The sequence below is a fragment of the Microtus oregoni genome, unplaced genomic scaffold (assembly GCF_018167655.1).
Source record: "Microtus oregoni isolate MIOR12 unplaced genomic scaffold, Mior012 000002F_ref0000024, whole genome shotgun sequence".
Classification (NCBI taxonomy): domain Eukaryota; kingdom Metazoa; phylum Chordata; class Mammalia; order Rodentia; family Cricetidae; genus Microtus; species Microtus oregoni.
Genome location: NW_024543061.1, coordinates 28,339,458 through 28,364,248, shown reverse-complemented (window position 1 = coordinate 28,364,248; position 24,791 = coordinate 28,339,458). Strand labels below are relative to the sequence as shown.

Sequence of the window (24,791 nt, the reverse complement as noted above, 5' to 3'; positions counted from 1 at the left end):
GCTGGGGTTCTAGGGAGCCCTTTTTGAGAGCACTTTTATCATAAGCCAAGCTTGAGGGCCTGGCCCTAGACTTCCATATAGGGGCCTTTGTTGTTGTTGTTTCCTTGTGGGGAGGGCAAGAAATTGTCCTATAGCTGTCATCGTTTTCTTTTATTTGGCCACCACTTGAGAGGGTAATGACAGCTAAGTCAAAGAAGCTGAATGAGCCTCAGTGTGGTGTGTCTGTGTGTGTGTGTCTCTGTGTGTGTCTGTGTGTGTGTGTCTGTGTGTGTCTATGTGTGTCTGTGTATGTGTGTGTGTCTGTGTGTATCTGTGTCTGTCTCTGTGTGTGCCTCTATGTATGTATTCTATGTATGTATTCTCTATGTATGTGTCTGTGGGTGTGTGTCTGTGTATGTGTGTGTATCTGTGTCTGTGTGTCTTTGTGTCTCTGTGTGTATGTGTGTGTGTGTCTCTGTGTATGCGTGTGTGTCTGTGTGTGTGCGTGTGGGCAGAAGTTGGCACTGAGTGTCTTTCTCAATCATTGTCCACCTTGTTTATCAGGGCAGATTCTCTTGCCGAACCTAGAACTCGCAGATCAGTTAGCCAAACTCGCCAGCCTGCCCTCCACTGCACAGGGATGACTTACCCGTGGGAGGCATCTGCACCTTGGTCCTCAGGCTTGCATGGCAAGCAGTGTATCCTCCGCATCATCTTCCCAACCTTACTTGCAGCTCTTAGAGTGTGTCCCTCGCATTGAGAGTGGAGTGCCCCTAGCCTGCATTCACCATGTCACCCAAGCTCTGTTTCTAACATGCGGGAGAACCTGGGGAGTTCTTCATATCTACAGCGGCTGTCCACCAGGCTGGTTTTCTATGTAACCTTCATATCTACAGCGGCTGTCCACCAGGCTGGTTTTCTATGTAACCTTCTTCATATCTACAGCAGCTGTCCACCAGGCTGGTTTTCTATGTAACCTTCTTCATATCTACAGCAGCTGTCCACCAGGCTGGTTTTATATGTCATCTTCTTCATATCTACAGTAGCTGTCCACCAGGCTGGTTTTATATGTAATCTTCTTGTATTTGTTTTGTTTCAGGGAAAACTCGATGCCTTGTGGGTTCTGCTAAGGAAGGGATATGACCGAGTGTCCGTGATGAGACCACAGCCGGGAGACACGGTAGGCTGCGCTAGCGGTCACACACCACACACACACACACACACACACACATACACACACACACCTTTCCCTTTCCCTCTGTTTTAGTAGTGCCAGAATAACTGCTCATGCACAACTACAGCTATTGTCTCCTGCGCCGACAAATCAGATGCCAACTTCTTAAATCCTGGTTGTTGCCAGACCTTGTGTTGGGTTTGCTTTTCTGAAAAGGAGTTTGATAGCAATATATCATATTTAGCTTCCTAGAACTTGAGAATTGCAGTCTGGAGTGCAGTGGGTGACAGTTCCAGGTAGGCTCATGCAGCAGGCAGCCTCCAGTGGGACGTCTGTGGCCCTCATCGACACGGGCCACTGGAGAGACACAGAGCCAGCACCCCAGGAGAGGTGTGTGGTATGCATAAATACACGCAGACACACACTGGAATAAGTACATGAATAGCAATTTAGGAGAAAAGGGCAGTAGTCACGCAGCTGGTCACATTGCACCCACAGTCCAGAAGTGGACAGGGATGAACGCTGGTGCTCAGGTCACCTCTCCTTGTGGAGGACCCCAGGACCTGGGCTGTCCACCCATAGTGTGGGTTTTCCCACCTCAGTTAACCTACTCAACATAGTCCCTCACGGTGCCTGAGGCTAAAAACCCCCACAGGTGTGCCTGAGGCTAAGAACCCCCACAGGTGTGCTGAGAGGCGAAGAACCACCCCCACAGGTGTGCCTGAGGCTAAGAACACCCCCACAGGTGTGCTAAGGCTAAGAACCACCTCCACAGGTGTGCTGAGAGGCGAAGAACCACCCCCACAGGTGTGCCTGAGGCTAAGAACACCCCCACAGGTGTGCTAAGGCTAAGAACCACCCCACAGGTGTGCTGAGGCTAAGAACCACCCCCACAGGTGTGCCTGAGGCTAAGAATCACCCCCACAGGTGTGTCTGAGGCTAAGAACCACCCCAACAGGTGTGCTGAGAGGCTAAGAACCACCCCACAGGTGTGCCTGAGGCTAAGAACCCCCACAGGTGTGCCTGAGGCTAAGAACACCCCCACAGGTGTGTGTGAGGCTAAGAACCCCCACAGGTGTGCCTGAGGCTAAGAACCACCCCCACAGGTGTGCCTGAGGCTAAGAACCACCCCCACAGGTGTGCTGAGAGGCTAAGAACCACCCCCACAGGTGTGCTGAGGCTAAGAACCACCCCCACAGGTGTGCTGAGAGGCTAAGAACCACCCCCACAGGTGTGCCTGAGGCTAAGAACCCCCACAGGTGTGCTGAGGCTAAGAACCCCCACAGGTATACCTGAGGCTAAGAACCCCCACAGGTGTGCCTGAGGCTAAGAACCCCCACAGGTGTGCCTGAGGCTAAGAACCCCCACAGGTGTGCCTGAGGCTAAGAACCACCCCCACAGGTGTGCCTGAGGCTAAGAACCCCCACAGGTATGCCTGAGGCTAAGAACCACCCCCACAGGTGTGTCTGAGGCTAAGAACCCCCACAGGTGTGCCTGAGGCTAAGAACCCCCACAGGTGTGCCTGAGGCTAAGAACCCCCACAGGTATGCCTGAGGCTAAGAACCACCCCCACAGGTATGCCTGAGGCTAAGAACCCCCACAGGTGTGTCTGAAGCTAAGAACCCCCACATTATGCCTAAGAGAGTTCTTGGGCAGAAAAGACCTCTGTGGTGTGCCACCCTACTCCCCTACTTTGTTTTGCATAACCCTAGGACGCTCGCTCCCTACAGACCTGTGGTGATGACTGTACGAGATTTATGGGCCTGACCACATTTTCCATCAACTCAAAGTCACTCCCACCAGCCATGTGCCTGTGAACAAGAGTCACAGGTTCTGAATTTTCCTCTAAAGCAAAACAAAAACAGAAGTCTCAGCCACACTCTGAGCTGCTTCCGAGTGCTGTATTCCAGGAGCCTGGCAGCTCCTCCCCTTCTCCTGTCCCCTTCTCCAGTCAACATACCTGGAAGGACAGACAGATTTAGGGCCAGCCCAACACTGCAAGGGCTATGGAAACTTGAGCCTATTACCTCAGAGCTGAGCACAGGACAGGCATGGCTGCTTCCCCACCTATGCCCTCTTTCTGCCTGGGAAGGCTCACAGCCCATGGCTCCTTGAATCCCACCAGGGAATCCCTAGGTCAGTGTAGAAGGGAAAGTGACAGGACCACTTAATAGCAAGCCAGTGACCATTTGTTATACCCAGCATCCTAACATTTTTAAAAGTTTACTAAGCAAGGGGAATGGGGGGGGTTCCCTTGCTTGCGCCAATCCCTGCATCCAGTAAACAGTCACTGAGTGCCCTTCTAAAGTTTCTAAAACAAAGCCTTCAGTGTGTCCTTCTTGACGTCTGACATGCAAGAAATAGAAAAGAACGAGAGAGAGAGAGAGAGAGAGAGAGAGAGAGAGAGAGAAGAAAAGGAAAAAAGAAGAAAACTCCAATGTTTGGATTGACCAAAAAAGTCTCCCTTTCTGTTTCATCTGCTGTTCGCCCTCATTCCTTGGTCAACTCCTGATGCCAGCTGCATGGAGCTCACTGTTCCCTGAACCTGCTAGGACCTTGCTGTCTCTCCAATGGTCCTGCTTCTCTATTGCTGAGGCTGTCGTAGGCATTCCAGTCACGGCCCCTAAAAGTTTACATAAATTTGCCTTCCTGTCAGCGTCTTCAGCAGATTCAATGGACTCAGGAAAGTCAGCTGTCTGATACAAGCTCATTTGGTGGGACAATTTTGCAGATGCTCCTTTTTCTTCTTTCTCCGGTTATCTTTTCATCCACCTTTAAGATTTACTTTTTTAATTAATGTATGCGTGGAGAATATCTGTATGTGTGTAGGGGGGGTGCCCATAGAGGAGCATCAGATCCCCTGGAGCTGGAGTTACAGAAAGTTGCGAGCAGCTTGACATGGATGATAGGAACTGAACCCAGGTCCTCAGCAAGCACAAATGTTCTTAACCACTGAGCAATCTCTTCAGCTCTATTGATCCACTTTTCTAGTGAGTTTTAAGGCTGACTTTTCCAAAGACACTTTCTTCAGTAACTAAGGTTAGCACACAGGAATAAAACAGGTACATCCGCCGGGGACTCCTGGAGCAGATCAGTGGTTCTCAGGGGTGGGCAGGCTTCAGAATCACTTTGAAACTTTAACAGGTTCCTGGGCCCCATCTCAGAGCTTCCCACTCAGTCACTAATGGGCAAGACTGGGAATTAGCATTTCTAAGGTGACTCCAGATAACACTAACTGCAGGACTGGGGTTCACACTTAGAGCCAGGGAGATAACTGAACTCAGTGCCATCAGAGCCCCCCAACCCCAACCCTGAAAGCCTGGATTTTAACAAGATTTCCATACATACCCGACTGCTGAGTCATCTCTTCCTGAATTTCCACGTGACCCATGGCCTTGGTGCAGAATATCTTACCTAGCTTAATAAGAAATAATAAGCCCTGATCCGCTGCCAAGAAGTCTCCCTAGCCAGATCCTGTGCCTAGATCACTAATCCCAAACACATTATTAGGTAAGAAAGGGTGGATGACATGTAGTGATTTCCAGGCCGGCTTCAAGGCACATGGCTCCCGCTCTGGTGATTCTTTTCAATCGCTCTGGCTACGGTCTGGGCTCTCTGGACTGTACTAACAGGATCCAGGGCTGAGAACGAGTAAAATGGTTCCACAAAATGTCATCCTCTCCTATCGGGAACAATTTAAAGGCAAGTCTCCACATTCTGAAACACAGAGAGTGTCATAGGTGTGCAGCAAGTGGACAAGTCACAGTCTTTTTCCTCCCAGGAAGGGAGGCCAAGTCTAGATTCTGGCTGCTGATGTTGTGGTTGTTTGGGGGTAAGGAGGATGACCCCCACCTTGAGTCTCTGTGGATGGAAGTCAGTGCTGCTCTCCACAACCTAAGCCTCACCCCCTTCTGTCTGCCCCGGCATGAACCCCAGTCCCTCACGTGCTGCTGGATGACCCATGGAGCTAGACCTTTGTTTTGTTTTTAGCTCCTTGGTTGCTCTCAGATCTGGCATCAGGGACTGGTACATTCCATTACTCCCTGCACACAACACGCTCGGAGCTTGTTTTGTAGACTGGGAACTCCTTGCGTCCAGAATAGATCTGAGGAAATGCACACGTAAATGTATGTAAACAATGTCTGCCGCTCGTGAATGTCAGCACAGCCAGCCCTGGAGGTTGAGCAATCTGAGCTCCAGCCCCAGGGCTGTCTTCTGCACAGCTGTTTGCAACGAGGGACCAAGGTTACTTATGTGGGCTTTGTGTCTGCGCTGTCACAGAGAAAAGAAAGAGCTGAGTAAGTTGTCCATCCCAGGGACTTTCTGAACAGGTGAGCCTCCAGTACCATGCATTGACATGGCAAGCATGCTTGCCTCATCATCTTGTTTCTTCTCCTTCATGAGGCCTGCATTTCCTCTTTTTCATCTTTCCATGTCTCCTTCCCATCAATCAAACATCTGTGGTACCCCCACAAAGGATCCATTTCCAGGATGTGCGCTAGTGATGCCCAGTGGAGTAGCACTTCATTCTGGCATTCGAGTTTGGTGTATGGTCACTGCTCTAACTGAAAATGGTTACAGAAACACAGAACCATTCATGGTGATGTGGGGCCGGCACATGTAACATCCATTCACATAAAGCTGGGGACCAGGGCTCAGCTCTCGGCAGGCACAGCTGGAAAGAGGATCAGAAGAATGACCTCAGGGCTTCTAGATCTAACCACACACTCGGTCCTCTGCGTTCCTCCCCTCATTCCGCAGAACACCCAGTAGTGCTGGGTATTCCGTGACACTCACTGCGTGGGAGTGGGAACAAACAGGCAGGTCCCCCAGCACAACCTGGTTGGAGCGACTCTGAGATGTGGCTGAAACTCCCGGAAAAGCATCTTGTCTGCTCTGGAGTCAAAACTGGCTTCTGCATATCAGGTCTGAGCTCAGAAGGGGTCTGAGAGAAGCTCCTGGGCAAAGAGCTTCAAGTCAGACTTCACGAAGATGCCAGGCAGAGTGGAGGGTAGTGAGGCATGAGGGGTAATGGTCACAGGACCCCCGCCAGGGGCAGTGGCAAGTCCTACTAATGTAAGCAAGTTATGTTCGTAATTTTGCTTAAGGAAGGGCACACTGTTGTTTTTTGCACTGGTTTACGCACAGTGGCAGAGAGGGATGACGTTAGGGAGGACTCATTCTGGATGGAAGGGCACACTGCTGTGGTTTACACACAGTGGCAGAGAGGGATGATGTTAGGGAGGACTCATTATGCATGGAAGGGCGCACTGCTGTGGATTACGCACAGAGACAGAGAAGGATAAATTATTTCCCTACTTTCCAGTCAACAATTGTGAGAAGAATCGTACTGTCTGAATTAGGTGTCATGGTGCACAAACCTTTAATCCCAGCACTCAGGGGACAGAGGCAGATAGATCTCTGAGTTCAAGGCAAGCTTGGTCTACGTAGAGAGTTCCAGGACTATTAGTGTGTAGTCAGGGCTACATAGTAATACTCTGTCCTAAAAAACAACAACAGCAAAAAGAATCTTGTTATCTAAGTGAAAGTCAAGTTTTTCTTGCACAGAAGACAACACATGTATGTCGGCTGCAACTAAACGGGCATCCTGAGACCTTCGGCAGTGTCTGAGAACCTAAAACAAAAATCCAGTTTGTTGACAGCTGGCTCCTGACTCTTACAAACCTTTGTGAGAAGTGGGTCATTTAAGAAAAAAGGAAAAAATGCAAATTATGGGAACTGTTCCTAGAGGGTGTGATTTACTTTGGCATGGGTTGTCCTCTGGAAGCCGAATTCTCAGGAGAATGGCTTGGGTTTTCACCCTTAGAAATCTTTCCCTCTGTCTCTGGAGGGGGAGACAAGTACTTGGAATTCTTGGCTTACTTTCCTGAGTTCAGAAAGAACAAGATCAAAACATTCTCTCCCCACAGCAAAAACCAGACTGCACACAAAACGTGCAAGGTTAACTTTCTTCAGAGAAGTCAAGCCCAAAGTTGACTAGAAAGTATTGCATCTTTGGATTTTTCTGTGCCGACTTCCTTCCACGGTAGCGAGCATCTCTGACCGTGAAGGCTGCTGCATGCTGCGGCTCTCTGTCGCTACCCCCGTTTTCCTTCTCTTCCAGCCCCCTTATTAAAACACTCCTCTCCCACAAGTGTGCTCATACTCTCTTCCTCTTCATCCTCCTCCCAGCTCCTCCCTGGACTTCTAGCTCACGTCGCCTCATCTCCCCAGCAGCTGCAACAACAGAATGTGGACTTCTAGCTTCAGGCTGCAAACAGTAAACAGGGAGGAAGCAAATGATAGAGACTGAGTCAGAAAACACCCTTCGAATTCTCTGTCTCATGTGTTTCTGTTGCTGTTCGTTTGTTTGTTTTCTTCCAATAGTTCTTGAGGGAAATGGGGCTTGACCTTAGGGCCAAAATTTCACCCAAGTGCATAGTAATTCTGAAAGCTTGATGCTTCATCCAAAAATACTTGTGTCTAGCAACTTAGCTCTCTGGTATCCTTCAGCTGATGTCACTGAAAAGTCCTGTCTAGAACATGCTGGCCTCTGTGATGGGTCTCAGTCAGGAATCACTGGCAGAAAGCTCTGCTCTGGCTAAAGGTTGGATCATAGGTGGCAACCCCTGACTTGGGAATTGGATTTCCAGAACTCTCTATGGAGCAAACCAGGCTGCTATGAATGGCCCGCACAGCCCATTTTGTGTTGTGTTTCCATGACCATATGTCACCTCAATCTGACCGTCAGTCTCAAGGAGGGGCTGGCTGTCAAACCGTGTACCCCAGTCCCTTCATTTCGGAGTTGAGAGCTAGACAGGTGCTGGGAGACCCCCCGTCACCCAAGTACAGCATCTCACATGGTCCCCCAACACTGCCTTACTCTGTGAGTAAGGCCTCTTGCGGATAAGATGGGGCTTAAGGCCCCTGCAACTGTGCAAATCACAGAGGACATTAGTCAAAACGGCACAAGTAGAATCCAGCCGTCCTGCACTGCCCAGTCCTTCTGGAATCTTCCCCTTAAAATCATTTCTTTTACCAGGGTGGAGGTGTGCGAATGAAATCACAACTCACATGACTATATCGGGAGATAGTGTCAGGGATTCTTCATGAAATCCCGAGTTCACATCCTGAAAAATCACTCACATTTATCCTCCAAACAGCTTTTATACCAAAACATCAACTGAGGGGGAAGTTCATTAGCATTCTGTTTCCTAGGTAGCGGGGAGAATGTCTTAAGTCAGGGTCTTCCTGTCTATGCCCATTTTGTCATGTCTTCCTATCTATGCCTGCTCTGTCACACAGACTGAAAAATATCTCTTCCCTAGGCGACCTCCTAAATTACATTAGAAGGAACAGAAGGACATCAGCATATCCTGACCACTTGTTTAGGATGGCATCAGGTTGTCTCATTATCAAAGGCTAAGCGACCACCTTCTGTGTGGAGGGTGCAAACTGTGCCTTGCCAGGCCACTCAGAATTTTAACTGTCTTACCATGTAGGAATATGGCTTGTATAATCCGGCCTCTACAGGAAGGAATGGGCTTGTGTTCATATGTTGAAAAGAAAAAAAACTGGACCAGTTTTGGAAGACAGAGGGAAGTCCTTCCTGTCCCCCTTCCTTCTGGTACCTTCTGTTTTATACCCTGTCTAATGCACCCTTCCTGCTGATGGCCCAGGCTTGGACCTGTTCTCGTTTGCTATCCTTCCAGGCTACACATCATCTTTTTCTCTCCCTGGTTCCCACCCCTCCCATCCTCTTCTCTTGTGGGTCCATGGGGGTGGCACAAAGATGGGGACAGACCACCGAAGTCTACTAGACCAGAAGTAAACTTTATTCCAGGAAAAGAAAATAAAAATTAAAAAAATTAAATCTCATTGGGGCACAAAAAGCTTATCAGCTAGCTGAGAGCACAGCTGGAGATGGACTTGTAAGGCTGTGGCAAGGGAGTTTCCGAACTCCCCTGTTTTATAGCAAGAAGCAACAAGCATCACGCATGAACAAATGAATTTCTACAATCTCGAGGTAAAACTCAGATACAAATTGTCTTTTTTACAATTTCCATTAACAGAGTTTTTCAGGTAAACTAGTGTTTGTATTTAGTCCATTGTTTTGCCCTGGCGTTCCCTGACAGTGTTTACCAAAGGCTCTGCACCTCCCCTGACACTGCCAGTTTTGCATAGCAGGGAAGGGTATGGGAAGATGCACAACCGAAAAGTCGTGTATATCCCACCGCTTAAAAGTTAACTCAGCCCATGTCCATTGCTGATCATGGATGGCCGGGGTGTTATCTTAGGGCTAACTTTCAGTTTGTGGAGCAACCCTCAGTTTGCAGGAGGCCACTTCAGCCTTGCAGACAGAGCTATTTGTAAAGCAAAGTAACTCACTGTTAACAGTTAATCCTTAAGCTGCCGAGACAGCTGCTGACAGTCTGCTCTCATTCTCCTGACTCACAATTTTTATTTCTTTATTTCTACCTTCTTATTTTTGGAATCTGCATCTCTATTTTCTTATTCTTGCCCTCTTCACTCTTACCAGCAGCCCTGTCCAGGACAGAGCATATCCATTTATCAACAAACAACTCCTTCCTCTCTGGCAGGCTCCAAGCCAAGCAGCTGAGCCAGCGGGAGCCAGGGCAGCCCCTGCCTCGGGCAGCGCACAGTAAAATAGTCGGGAAAGTTCACAGAATCACAATTCCAAATGGTAAACAGTGTAAAGGGAGTTTGGGGTTCCCTGAGACCGTGGAATAAGGGAGAGCTAACCAAAGCCAGGGTCCGAGGGAAGAGTTTGTCATAAAGGATGAACTTGCAGTGAAGAATGGCGAAGGCCTTCTGTCTAGAGAGAATAGCCTGTGTGGGGCCCAGGTTGGAGTGGAGCTGGAGGTGGGCACTGAGGAGAAGGGAGAGGCACACTCCACTCCGGGCTCTGCTCTCCGCCCTTAATCCCTGGAGATCCTCCGGGCACTCTTGGAATTCACACCTCTAGGATCCCATCCTGCCCTCTGCTCAGGGACAGCGACAGCGCTTTCTGCCTCCTGGACCTCCAGCATAGGCCATAATGCCGCTGTTTCTCAATCTGCCCTTCCCTGTAAGAGCTGACTGACCTGTGAAGGAAGAGATCACAATCATATTTCCTTTTCATTTTCCCCAGCTACTCTGAGGAAATAGCTCACACTGTTTCTTGTTCTGGGGAAGTCTTTTGTGACACCCCCCTTTTATAAGAGTCTGCATTTTTGTAGCAAGCCAAGGAGAGACTCTCACGCGGTCCCCTGAGGTCACGAGCTCTAGGTATGAGGTCATTAAAACACAGAATGGTCATTATAACCACTACTGACATTTTTGTTGGTGTCAGCTCCTAATATGACTTACTTAAGTTTGTTCTGACTTTGTATCCTAAGAATGAATTTCTACTACCTAGTGTTTTCCCTTTTTGGCCCATACTTCTACAAACAAAGCCACATTTAGAGCCCACAGCGATGAGAGTTAGCCCTGGGATGCTCACCTCTAGACTTCATCATCTCCTCTGTTTCTGAGTTCACCCAGCATCGGGCTGAGCTGCCCCCTGGGTGATGTGGCTCTAGCAGCTGCACCAGCCATTGTTTTGAGTCCCTGACTCTGGGCTCCATTCTGCGCATGGCCTTATGAGTCTTGTGTGGACTTTGCCATATACTTAATCCCACCAGGAAATTCTAAATGCCAGTCGGGAAAAACAGCATCAGCTGTGTCCCCAAGAACACGGGTCTGACAACAAGTCCACAGTCCACAAGGGGCCTGTTCCTCTGCAGGACAGTGACTCTCTTCTCCTCCCATCCAGGAAGAAGTTCTGGCCAGCCTAGGTTGGGTTTCTCAGGTATGGGAGGAAAAAGTGACCCCAAGGCTTAGGGTCTAGCAGCTCAATACCCACCATGTTGTGTGTCCTCAACCAGGCCAAGGCAACTTCAGAACCAGGGCCACCTTCAATGCTTTCAGACACCCCTAAAACCAGCACACAAAACCACAGAAGCTCCCGAACCCCCAGTCTTCACTGTGGTGTAGGCTGCCTCCCCTGATCTGTGCCAGGCCCTCTGCTGGGGGTGGGGCTGTGCTACAAAATGAGTTTGCCAAGGGCTCAAACGACCTCCTGACAAAAAAAAAGGGCCTCAACTGTGGTGGACGGCACACTAGCATCCCAATACAATGGCACTGGTAAGCTGCACGGAGGTTTTCGGAAGAGCCGGACCGCCTGGGGGGGTTCACCAGAAACATGGCCCATAGACTCAGATTTCCTAGACACCAGTGATGACAAATATGCCTTGGCCATCAGTGTTACCACCACCAGGCTGAGAGCTCTGTCCCCGTAAAGCTCACCCAGTCTGTGTCCAAGAGTAGGCTGCTAGTAGATTTATGAGTCAAAGGCGGGCCAGCGTTTTCAGCCTTCATTCTATAACAGCTCTCTTGCTCTCTGCAGCCCATCCTTTGACAGCATGTTCTGTTCTCATCCATTTCCAACTTTGATTTTTGTCTCACTGGGAACAGTTCGACTATTAAAATCCTTGAGCTTTGTAAACCATTGGCAAGAAAATTGTTTCTCCATGGAGAAACAACTTCCAATGAATCTCTCCAGAACTACTGAGGCTACAGGAAGAAAACAGCGTTTGGTTTTAAGTAAATAATCTCCCCAGTCACCACGCCCAGAAGATGGGCACATAGGTAGGTAAATTGTAGCTCTAATTCTAATTGGTCTTAATAATAAAAACCCAGAGTCAGATATTGAAGTAAATGCTGAAAGATCAGAGAAGTAAAGGAGTCAGCCACTAAATGGACTTTTTACCTCTACCAAGTCCTCAGATCAAAGTGGGCAAAACCCTGTCTCCACGGATCCTCAGACTGAATGCAATGAGCTCCTGTCTCCTCCTGCCTTATATTAATCTCTCTGCCCAGCCATATCCCGTCCTTTCTCCTCCTCCCTAGTGCTGAGATTAAAGGTGTGTGACTCCCAAGTATAGGGATTAAATGTGTGAGCCATCACCTCCTACCTGTTTCTCTTTTAGACTGGATCAAATTTTGTGTAGATCCTTCTGCCTCCGCCTCCTGAGTGCTGGGATTAAAGTGTGTGCCACCACTGCCTGATCTCTATGGCTAAGTAGTGCCTTAGCTCCACACTCTGATCTTCAGGCAAGCTTTATTTGTTAGATCACAAACAAAATATCATCACAGTAAGTAGATAGATTCATATTTTAAAAATTACTTGTGAGGCTAAAGCTCCACAGTTAAGAGCACTTGAGGCTCTTGCAGAGGACCAGAGTTCATTCCCAGAATCCATGGTATGCTGCTTACAGACACCTGTAACTCCTGCTCCAAGGGGTATTATGATGCCTTCAGCAGTCACCTACACATGTGTACACACAAACACTTACAAACAGCACACATATACACATAATCAAATTTTTTAAAGATAAAAATTTCAAGAGATGACTGACCACCTCAAAAGAACAGTCAATCTGTCTTACCGCTTATGAGCACCTGAGCATGGCTGTCGGGTCAGTGGGGACATGTGCCCTGGACCGTCAGCGGTAGACACATTGGACGGGTGTATTAGGTTTGGTACAACATTATCTAAATGAATTTTGTCTGTTCTCTGTATGTTTTATGAATGCTGACTACTAGCAGAGTGGAAGCCGAAGCCACGGCCCCTGTCATGTCTCCATTGGATGACACGGGTCCAGACAGCCTAGGTGACATGACAGGATTTTAACCTCGCCACTGGTTGTCTTCTGAAGGCACAATGAGAATCCCAGAATTTCCACCTCCCTTCCCAGATTTCTGCTGAGTCCTGTGTGACTTTGCTTTTCTGGGTCAGTTTCTACTCATCCTTGGTCCCAGCCAGAAGCCCTTCCCCCACCGCCACACGGAGAAGAAAGCGCATGTAACCTGTGAAAACTCTGCTTTATACCTTGTACATCTCTATGGCCTGTGCTCTATTTTGTCTTCAAAATTTTTCCTAGAAAGCAAGTATCTCCTCTTTGCCAAAAGGAAATCCATGTGCCTTGAGTAGCAGCGAGAGCTGTGTTTGTAGAACCATCGACTATGGTTCACCTCCTCTTGCTCTGTGATGTAGGTATTCTCATCCCCATTTTATGCAGCGGGAACTCACTCTGCAGAAGGTTTTAAAACATTTGCATACAGCTGACCGAAGGAAGAATTAGCCAGGAGGTGGTGTTGCACTCCTTTAATCCCAGCACTCCACAAGCAGAGGCAGGTGGATTTCTGCGTTCAAGGCCAGTCTGGTCTACAGAGTGAGTTCCAGAACAGTCAGTGCTACACAGGGAAGCCTTGTCCCTAAAGAACAAAAACAAAAACATGAAGGACCAGAGTTGACTCCTTCAATGTGTATTTATGATAGTGCCCAGCATCGGTGAGCAATGCGGTCCTTCCCTGAAGTCCAACCCTAGGTGCACAGCACCCAGCTATGTGCAACACTAAGAGTCGGGACAGTGTGATGGGCGGGAGGAGAATGGGTATCTAGCCCAAGGGGGCAGAGGAACCCTCACTAAAGAGGGGACGTTGAAGGCGAGCTCTGGGCGACAGAAAGAAACACACTGTGTCACGATCAGGACAGCTAGGCAAAGCTTGCAAGGCTAGAAAGAGAGAGCTTGGCTTGCTGGCGAATGCAAGGGCAGTGGCGTGAGTAGGCAGGGGCAGGGAGGCGAAGCCAGGGACCGGGCGGGCAGGGTTCCTGAGCCAGGATGGTTGTGCGGCTTTTCCCCTATGGCACATGAAAGCGGCTAGAGCAAAGGGCTAGCAGAAATGTCACTTAACTCTAGACTTCTCTGGATGCTGACAAAGAGAAAACCCAATTACATGGAAATTCGAGTGGAAACTGGGAGTTAAGAGAAGAGACCAGCACACATGCTGGGTACGGGCGGTGGTTGTGAGCCAGCATGCACCCGGCAAAAATGGGCAGAAATGGACAGATCCTGGAAGTATGTGGCGAGACCAACTGATGGATGGCTCACCTCTCTAGACACCTGAATGCCTCCTGGCCCCCCTTTCTTTCCTGCAGTGTCTTTCCCTAGACATTCAGTCCTGGGTTGTCTAGTCCTCCCACCGTAGAAACACCTGAAAAGTAGGAGGAGCCAGAATGAAGGTGTGTGCCCTTTGGTTTTTCTTTGTTAACTCGTTGTCCTGGAGCTGTTGACTTCTTAACTGACCTGAGGAAGATATCTGTGATAAACCCTGAGACGCTGGTACCCAAACTCATCTCTGTAGAGATCAAAACAAAGGGGTTCTAGTCTTCTGTCCTCGTTTTTGCTGGCAGGAAGCTGGGCTGTTTGTATGTCCAGTTGCCCACTTACCCAGATCCCGTTTGAAAACCAAATATTGGTTATCACACTGGCTGGTGACCAGAGCACACAGCGCACCCTGAGGCCGAACGCTTAAGCAGGGGACATGGAGGATAACTGTACTTAAGAACCAGGTGTTGTATCAGAAAGTGGTTGCTTAGCCCTGACAGTAAGAGAGGAGAGAGTGGCTGGAAAGATGGCTCAACGGTTAAAAGCACTTGATGCTCTTACCTAGGACCCTGGATCAGTTCCCAGCACCCACCTAGCAGCTCACAGCCATCTCTAACCAGGGGATCTGGTGCCCTCCTCTGGCACATGGTGCACGTGTGTACGTGTAGGTGAACACCCTTACACATAAAATAAATCATCCTTTTAAAAAGATGAGGAGAGAGATAGCCCATGGGTGGAGGAAGAACTAAGGTCAGCGCAAGGTCTAGCTGTAGGAGTTATGAGAGGAGGTGCGGCCCAAGCTTGCCCTTGGAGGCCTGTGCGCAGGCTTTGGCTAAACAAAGGCAGCAGGGAGGGTCAGCAGACGTGGCAGGCTGTGTGTGCTCCGTGTGCATTGCCGCCCCTCCTCGGGCCAGCTCAAACAATTCCTTGGCGTGTGCACTGAGCTTCGGTAATACCCAAGGGCTGTGGATGCGCTCAGTGTGGAGGAATGAGGGCTCACCCTTCTGCATGGGGCCAGCACAGCCCGCTTCTTCCTGGAAGAGGGAAAGGGATGAGCCGTGCTGCAGGTGTGAAGGACATCTGTGTCCACTCCACACCCTCCCCTCTTGGACCCCAGGGAGCCTCTGCGCCTCAGGTCAGTGAACTCCATTTACTCCATCCGAGTCTATCTCTGGCTCCCACCGTCTGCCCACACAAGCTGTTTTCCTGAACACCTGTTTTACAGTTGGTCACAGGTATCAAATAAATTTGTGGATGCTGCACTTGATAGAGTAATATTCTCTCTCTCCCTTCCTCCCTCCCTCCCTTCCAAAATGCTTTAATAAGCTGGTGGGCAAAGAGGAAAACCCACCACTCAGCGCTTCCTAAGTAGGTAATTTCTGTTATCACAGAGAGTCCCTTGAGACTGGAAGGTGCTCTGACAATTGCGGAGTTCCATGGTTAGCCCATCAGCTTGGCTCTGGGGAGACTGCGCCCTGTGGCCCTGCTTCAGCCCACAGACCTGTGTGGCTGGAGTCCCCTCATCTCTCAAAAGCTTTGCTGGTTGGGTCCAGTTGTTAGAGATCTTTGTGCCTCAGAACCTTCTTCATGTTGCTTCAGGTCACACTTGCTTAGGGTTGGGTGAGGCTTCCGCTCTTTCTGTCTCTGACACCTGGAATATGGTGGCATCCAGGAAGTTCTTGTTGAGGCAGAGGAGTGGGAAGGCGGTAAGAAGGAAGGAGCTGGGAGCGGTAGGAAGGAGTGAGAGGAGAAGAACTGAGTGCCACAAGAGGAAAGAGAATCCCCAGGATCTTAGACTTCTGTCTAGCCTAGCTGGGAGGCAGAGCCCAGGGAAAGCAGGCTTCACTGCTGTGTGACAGAAAGGGCCCATGAGGTTCTCCTCATAGAACCAGCCAGCTCCACTGCTCGGAGTGGAGTTGGCTTCGTGCTCTACTGACGAGCAGGGCACATTTGCAGGGCACCAGCTCTAAGGGGTGGGTGTGCTAATGCCATGACCCTCACCATAACCAGAACTTTTAAATAAAGATATGCATATGTATACTATTACGAGGATAGCCCAAGTATTGATTCATGTGGGTTTTATAGGCAGTCTAACCTACAGTTTACACTGGTACTAAATATGAAAAGTAATTACCTGAGGAATACAAAGAGACCAACCATGAGCTGCTGCTGCTGCAAAAGGCAAAAGCCTGGGTCTGCCTTTCTCAGAGCCAAGGCCCAAAGCAATTTGGGCCAGAGTGCGCCTACGTGGCTGACTGGAGCTTTGCTTCTCAGGGTTGGCTGGGCAATCCACAGCCTCCTTCTCAGCCAGATGGCCGGCCGCCGGAAAAGGAGACGCAAAAAGTGTCCCACACCAGCTTCGTGCTTCTAAGGCGTACTCAAATGGCCATTCCTTTTAGCAAACCTGGCTCCTTAAAGGGGCCAGAATTTTATTTCGTTCATTCAGTTTTTCAAATGCAAACAAAAAGCATGTTGTCAGCGAGACTAAACAGACAGACGCCCCCAAGGGAGTCTCAGCTTCTGCTGACGTGGTTACCTTCTGCACAGGCCAGTGTGCCAGGGCTCCACCCTGGCAGAGCTGGTCCTATGGAAGTCCAAGCTGGGTGGGTCCCCGACTCCTGTCTCCAGCAGTCCATTAAGTGCCCAGATGTATTCCTTTCATGCATATGCATAAATTCCATTCCAGGGTGTCAGAGCAACACCTAAGTCAGCCTTCCAAGTTTGGTTCGTGGAAAGAGCTATGGCCTGGGTGTCAGGGGCTGGTTTCTAATCCACATTCCCCAGGACTTTTACAAACAACAACCCAGTGGCTACAGCTCAGGTGCCAACAGGGAACAGCGCCCGTGAGTGCTGGGATAGGGCGTGAAGAAAGGACAACTCAATTGCAGCTCTCCTTGATCACACATACACTTATGGTCATATGCACACACATGTACACTTATAGTCATATGCACACACATTTACACTTATATGCACACACATTTACACTTACAGTCGTATGCACACATGTACACTTATAGTCCTATGCACACATGCACACTTATAGTCCTATGCACACAATGTACACTTACAGTCATATGCACACAATGTACACTTATAGCCATATGCACACACATGCACACTTACAGACATATGTATACATGCACACTTACAGACATATGCACACATGTACACTTACAGACACATGCACACTTACAGACATATGCACACATGCACACTTACAGACACATGCACACTTACAGACATATGCACACATGCACACTTACAGACATATGCACACATGTACACTTACAGACATATGCACACATGCACACTTACAGACATGCACACTTACAGACACATGCACACTTACAGACATATGCACACATGTACACTTACAGACATATGCACACATGCACACTTACAGACACATGCACACTTACAGACATATGCACACATGTACACTTACAGACATATGCACACAATGTACACTTACAGACACATGCACACTTACAGACATATGCATACTTGTACACTTACAGGCATATGCACACAATGTACACTTGCAGACATATGTACACTTGCAGACATATGCACACATGTACACTTATAGCCATATGCATATGTGCACACAAACTGTTAATCTGTGAGACAGACAAAAATATGACCTTAGTTTTGTTCATACCTTATACACTTAATTCACTGAGACAGATTTTTCTCACTGTTTTAGGCAGGATCAGCTCAGGCGAGACACCACCTACTTGGCGGAGCACTGTTAAAAACAGTCTCTTTGGTTGGTAGAAAAATAAAATCTCAGCCTTGACCCAGAGTTAAATCTTCACTTCTGCTAGCTGGGCTAGACGCCCATGTGAAGGAAGGCAGGCTGGCTCTCCTCTCCTGTCTGTGTGCTCCTCGGCCCTGCCACTGTCTAACCTGTGAGCCCCACTCCTCCTGCTTCCAGACAGGCTAGCTGAGCTGTGCTCACTTAACACTGCCTTTTTTCCTGTGCTCTGTAGAACTCAGAGACCCTTCTGCCTGTATTGAGTTCCTTGGGCATGGGCAGGCTCCCCCTAGTGTTGTTTGTGACCACTTCCATAGCCTCTGGGATCCAGAAGTTACCACCTGCTACTGAAGCTCCTGTCCTACTTAATAGCCTCTTGGACAGACCCATGGTGCCACCCACTGGGTCCCCTCCCACATGGCCTGCATGGGCCTATAAGCACCCACTGGTATAACAGGCAGGTGGCTGCCTTGACCCTGCCCTCCCCCCCACTGGCTACCTCATCTCCTGTGTCCTCCCCTTCAGGGGAATTACCCAAATGTTCCCAGTTCCTGACTAGGAAGAGTCCCTCTAGTTGGGGTGAAGCCTGTGGAGCTCTCCTCTGTACCCCTGAAGGAAGAAGCATTGGAGATACAAAGCCTGACCTTGCTGTCCCTGCAGACCCTCCCTGCCTGCCTTTCCAGCCTTCAACTAGCCTGGGAGGCCATGCTCTAGGGGGTCAACTGCCAGTTGCTTCGTTCAGCTTCTCATTAATACCTCTCCGCCTTGGAGTCCAGTCAAAAATGTCCATTCTAACATCCATGACACCCGTCTCAGACCTTAGTTATTCACATTTAAATATAAGCTTCATGGGGGTTCAGCTTCAACCTGTTTATTCCACATGCCAGCATACAGTAGGTGGTCACCGCATAATCACTAAATCAGCCACCAGCAGTAACTGGAGGCGTCCCTGTGTCCTCAACCTACAGACATCAGACATAGGAACTGAAATTAACCCTAGGCCACCCCTAGAACAGAGACACAAACCCAGGGCCTTGCTAGGCAAGCGCTCTACTGCTGACCTGAATCTCCCACCTGTTGGTTTTTATCCAACATTTGCTACACCTCTGGACTCTGGTCGAGTGCTGGCCACAGTAAGCAGTGTTACATATGGTTGTAAATAAAAGAATGAGCCTAGGCAAGGGCCGTGTGTGTGTGTGTGTGTGTGTGTGTGTGTGTGTGTGTGTGTATGAGAGAGAGAGAGATCTCACATAGTCCAGAGTAGCCTCTGATCCTCTGCCTCCAGAGCCGCTACATCTATCTTGTGAGGGTCTGGAGACTGAACCCCAGGGTTTGTGCATGCTGAGCAAGCACTCTACCAGCCAAGCCATGCCTCCAGTCCAAGTCTAGGCAGGATCCATGACAGCTCAGTATCTCTCCTGTCCTTCCTCCGTCCCTTCATTGGCCACACTGTTTCAAAGTGCCAATCACAGATCCTCTCTTCTAGGTGAGTTTTTCTTGCCAATGTAGATCTCTCCACCTAGTACAAGGGAGACATCAATATAGTCACTGCCCTGTACACAAGAGAGGGACAAGAAGGCTGGCATCAAGGACCTGCAAGGTCCAAGCAAGGAGACAGTGGGCAGGGAGTAGGCACCCTGAGATGTTGGCAAGAAGGCAAAGGGAAATGCAAGGTAAGGCCAATATGTCTTAAGATCCTCCTGTCAGCACTTCATCCACCCACACGACTGTTAAGAATCAGTTGGGTTTTAGAGCTGGAAGGAATCATAAATATTATCAGATTATGTGGTTTTCAAACAGATCTGAGTCAAAGACAAAGATGCTTACTTAGATGAATCTTTACCTGGCAGCAAGTAAGAAAAACAGATAAATGATGTTGATCCTATTCTAAAGGGATAATGAACACACAAAAATGTACATATTATTGAAGCAAATACATACTTATACACTTAGGCTCATACGTATATACAAACATACAAACATTAACATATACATATCCACACATATAAACGTACATGCCAACAAATATAGCCACACAGTTTTCTCACAGGGTCCCTGGGTACTCATGAAATACTGTGTCCAGACACCATAAGTAGAAGGTCTCAAGCGCCCTCAGCCATCACCACGACCAAGGGCTCAGAGAAAATGAGCGGTAGAGGCAGCTTCCCCCTTGATCGGAACAGACTGTGCCCTCCGCTTCCTGAAGGTCATCTATTCTATAAGCATTTGCTGAACCAAAGAAAGAAGCCTTTCACAGGGCGGCTAAGCACTTCCCCATAGATCTAATGGCGCAACCAACTGTTTACCCAGCTCACAGAACAAATGTCCATTGTCATCAGCCACCCTTATGTTAGCCAACACTCAGGCAGCGCTGTTGCTTAACCTCCTCGGAGCCAATTCTGAAGCCCCCATCATCATCCTCGCTGCAAATGTGCTTTGCCACAGTGTGGACTCATTTGCTGAGCTACAGATAAACTACAGCTGTCAGCAGGACTGGGAATCCAGTAAGGGCTGCAGGAAAAAAAAAAATGAGGCTTGGCACAGTTTGTTCTCTGCAAACCTTTGCTCGCAGGGTGACCACTGCTTCCTGTCTTTGGGGCTTAGGGGCCATCTGTTTAATAATGTGTCTAGGCTCTTGCCAAGGGCTCCAGTCAGCAGTTCCCACCAAAATTGCTTAAGGTTTCAGGACCTCCTGCCCTTGCTGCAGGCCATGTCCAGGTCGCAGATATGGCGTCTTCATTTCTATACCCTCTAGGTTTTATCAGAGGGATGGGATGTTCCCCCCTAGGGAGTTCAGTTCTGTGTGGTTATTTCTGTATTAGCAACACCTAGTTAGAGCTCAGGGTGGCTCAGCTGAGAGCGTAAGAACAGATGTCACGATCAAGCCGACCCCCTCAGTGTGTGCCGTTCCACAACGATCTCCCTGACCTGAGAGATGAGCTCATGGAGCTTTGAGGAGTTGCGCTCACGTGGTGGCTGGCACACATCTGCATGGCTGTTACTGTAAAGAGGTGACCTCATCCATCCATTCCTATGAGCCAGAGCCGGGAAAAGGCAGAGCACACATGGAAGGGGGACATTTGTGGGGACACAATTGGGTTACTTTTCTAGGTCCTGGGAAGCCTGCAGAAAAGACTCTCTTCCTCAGCTTCTGTTCTCATAGCAAAGAAATCCTGAGAGGTTATCTGTGGTCTCCTTCAGCCTCCAGAACTGTGACTTTGCAGCCCCAGGTCAGATGGAGTCCCCGAGAGCAGCCCCTGCTGATTTCTAGAAGAACACACCTTGGGCTGGAGAGATGGCTCAGTGGTTAAGAGCATTGCCTGCTCTTCCAAAGGTCCTGAGTTCAATTCTTAGCAACCACATGATGGCTCACAACCATCTGTGATGAGGTCTGGTGCCCTCTTCTGGGCTGTAGACATACTCACAGAGAGAATATTGTATACATAATAAATACTGGAAAAATTAAAAAATAAAAGCAAAGAACACACCTTTTCTGGTACACAACGGGGTGTCTCCTGGGCAGAGGTTCCAGGCTGTCCCTAGCCCTTCAGGAACTCACCCAGGAAGTCTGGTATTCACTGAGGCCTCTTGTCTCAGAGAAAGAGGAACAGGCATGAGGCCACCAAGGGAAAGAGAGTCCTTGTGTGAAAAGCACAGAACTGTCACCCTGGGGGGTTTCAACCACAGTGGCCTAAGTATTCTGGGCTGATTTCTAGGCCCATTTTTTTTTAAAGTTCTCAAGGGAATGCCTGGGAGTTCTTTTATTTCTCAGTTCTAATATGTATGGATGGAAGCTGGGAATCCATTTCATAGTCTCACGTCAAAGATTTGTCAGCATGGGGACGCCACTGTCATCCGCCAGCAGCCATTGCAGCATGCCATGGGTTCCGGCTGTCAGAGAGCGCTGGAGAACTCAGCTCTCCTGACTGAATGCCAGGCAGTGCCCTGGGTGGGTGTGACCAGGTTACTTCTTCCTAAAGTACCTACTCCTGGCTGGATGAGCTGGTCTGGCCCAGCAGAGGCGCCACTCCCTGCTCTAACACTGACTGACCCCAGCAGGGGTCTGGAGGCACACTGAGAACGGAACCCCAACAGCCAGGAAGCCAGCTCCAGAGATGAAACCCACCCAAGGCATCTGGCCTCTGTAACTCACAGTGTGAGTAAAGACTTACAGAAACCACAGCCTGTTAGCTATCCCACCCCACCTACCCTCAACTCCTAATTGGGATGGGGGCACTCGAGGCAGGAGCCAGCCAAAGGCGGCAAGGCTCTGGTCCAGTTAAAACAAGCCAGATGCCTCGCCTGACTAGCCAGTCTGTGTTGACCCCAGTCTGCTCATGCTGAGGTGCAGAAATTTTATACTTAAATACAGACACACTCAGATTGCATACACTCAGAGCACTGTAAGACCCAACAGCGTAGCCCTCACAGGCCATGGCAGGTACCTTCCCCCACCAGCCTTTAATGGAAAGAACTGCTTCTTATCCAGTCCTGATGATTTTGTCACGGGTTCTGTGTTCATTCAGAACCTGCATGGAGAATGATGGGACACGAGTCCCCTGTCATGGCTAGAAGGACTTCTTTGTACATGTGTCGCCTAGCTAGTTTCCCAGTACCTACCAGAAAGGAAATGGCAAAAGGCTGGGAAGACAGTCCAGCAATTAAGATACAGTCTCCAAGATGCCTCAGCAGTTGAGAGCTCTTTTTTTAAAAAAATATTTATTTATTTAGTATACAATATATCCCTTCAGGCCAGAAGAGGGCACCCGACCTCATTACAGATGGTTGTGAGCCACCATGTGGTTGCTGAGAATTGAACTCAGGACCTTTGGAATAGCAGACAATGCTCTTAACCCCTGAGCCATCTCTCCAGCCCCCAGAGAGCTCTTGCTGTTCTTGCAGAGGACCCAAGTTCTGTTCCCGGCACCTACATGGTGGCCCACACAGGCTGTAACTCCAGTTCCAGGACCAAGGCTCTCTTCTGAACTCTGATGCCACTGCACACACATAGTACACATACAAAGCCCAGACACACAGAGATACATTTAAAAAAAATAACACATATACATACAAGCATAAGCATACATACGCCAAGTGTGTGCACACACTCATTCACAAACACACACACATGAAAGAAACTGAAGCATCTCTTCCCTTAACCAGCTGGCTAGGAGTAGATCTTCTTCAACGGGAAGCTCTGCTCCAACCACTCTCGTGCAGTCATTGGTCCTTCACCATAAACCCAGTGACAGCTGCCTGTTTGACAACCTTCCTAATTCTAAGGGTCAGATTCTCCTGCTCACCTGGACCAAGGAGCTTTGCACCTGCCATTAGCAGGCAGTCCAGAGGAGTTCTGTGCTCAAGGCACTGTTCTGCGAGGCTTCATAGTCCTCTGGGTGTCCTGAGAAGGCCTTGCTGTAGGTGGATAGTCACAGCACATCTGCTCTTAGTGCAGGTCGTGACAGGCCTTGGGTTCCTGTGTCAGCTCGGGGGTACTTCTTCAGCTGGTTCTCTTTACTTACATGCCACAGCTGACTTTTCTTCCTAACTACTGTTGGGTTGATGGGGCCTCTTGCTCCATCCTCGCCCCATGTGGAAGGCACCTCTAGCTAAGGGTCATCAGCATGGAAAGTCAAAGCCAGCCCTGTAGTCCCGCTGAGGCCAGAGCTGCTGAGACAGCTCAGTGCAAACTCACCACGGGTCTTTGTAGGGTTGATATCTTGAGACCCTCAAAAAGCATCTTAGTGTGTGTTATTTATTGGGGGGCAGTGTTTACACATACCCAAGAGAGAAAGTGGAGGCCAGAGGACAACTTGGAGGGGTTGGTTCTCTCCTCCTACCATGGGGATCAAACTCAGGCCACTGTGCTGCAGCAAGTGCCCTGACCCACTGAGCCATCTCACCAGACCAACCTTGTGTGTTCCTCTAAATAGGCTTGTTGATGAAAACAAAAGCCAGACACTAGAAGGAAATTTTTATCGGCAAGTTGTCTCAAACTATAGACAGTATCGGTTTGCATTTTATTAAACCTAGAGATAGAGACGTGGTTCGTAAATGTGTGCAACCAACTAAGGTGAGGTCCCTTGGTTCATGTGTGTGCTAACGTTTTACCTATTGAGTAAGCATCCAAATTTAACAGATATTCATATAGGGACCCCCAGTAGTGTTCTAGCCTTAGAGAAACTTCATGCTTGTGGCTAAACCATCTTCTAGTGGCTCAGCTCATAGATACAGGAGGGCTCAAGACAAGGCTATGCTGGACCTCAAGTTTCCTCGGGGAAAATAAGCAGCAGCATCTCCCGGAAGTCTCTTCTCATCCACCAGACACTGCCACCGGCACCTGGAGCAGGGAGAAATTAGCAGGGTGTAGGCAGACCAATCTTCCTGTGAGTAGGGAGGGCAATTAACATTATTGCTTTGACATCTCTGGCACTAACAAAGTGACAGATTGTAAACAGAACACGAAGGGCCTCCTTGTAGCTTATGCTAATTACACACTGGGGTCACTGTGCTTTTGCAACATCCGTGTATGAGAGAGAGAGAGAGAGAGAGAGAGAGAGAGAGAGAGAGAGAGAGAGAGAGAGAGTGTGTCCACTAGCACACATGCAATACACAGCAGCCTGTGGAGGTCCGAGGACAGCTTGCAGAAGTTGGCTCTCTCCTTCCACTCCAGAGACCCAGGGGTGGAGCTCAAGTCATCAGGATTGGTAGCAAGGACCTGCACCCACTGAGACATCTCAAAGGCCCAGATGTCTTTAAAAAGCTCTTAGAACAAGCATATGGATGCTTAATTCTTTACCTCTTTAAAATGGTGTTTCAAAATGTCCAGTCTACATCTTGGCCTAAGTGTACAGCTTAGAATGAACGTCTGCAACACAGTCGCCGT

At 49.0% G+C, this 24,791-nt stretch overlaps 1 protein-coding gene across 1 annotated transcript in view; it reads left to right on the top strand.

Annotated features, from left to right (window-relative positions):
- The window catches only part of Antxr1 (ANTXR cell adhesion molecule 1), a 191,321-nt gene that overhangs the window by 143,226 nt on the left and 23,304 nt on the right, over positions 1-24,791 (top strand). Inside the window, exon 17 of the mRNA XM_041639405.1 lies at positions 1,079-1,159. Within this exon, the coding sequence (XP_041495339.1) occupies positions 1,079-1,159 (81 nt within the window). The remainder of the gene's footprint in view (positions 1-1,078; positions 1,160-24,791) is intronic.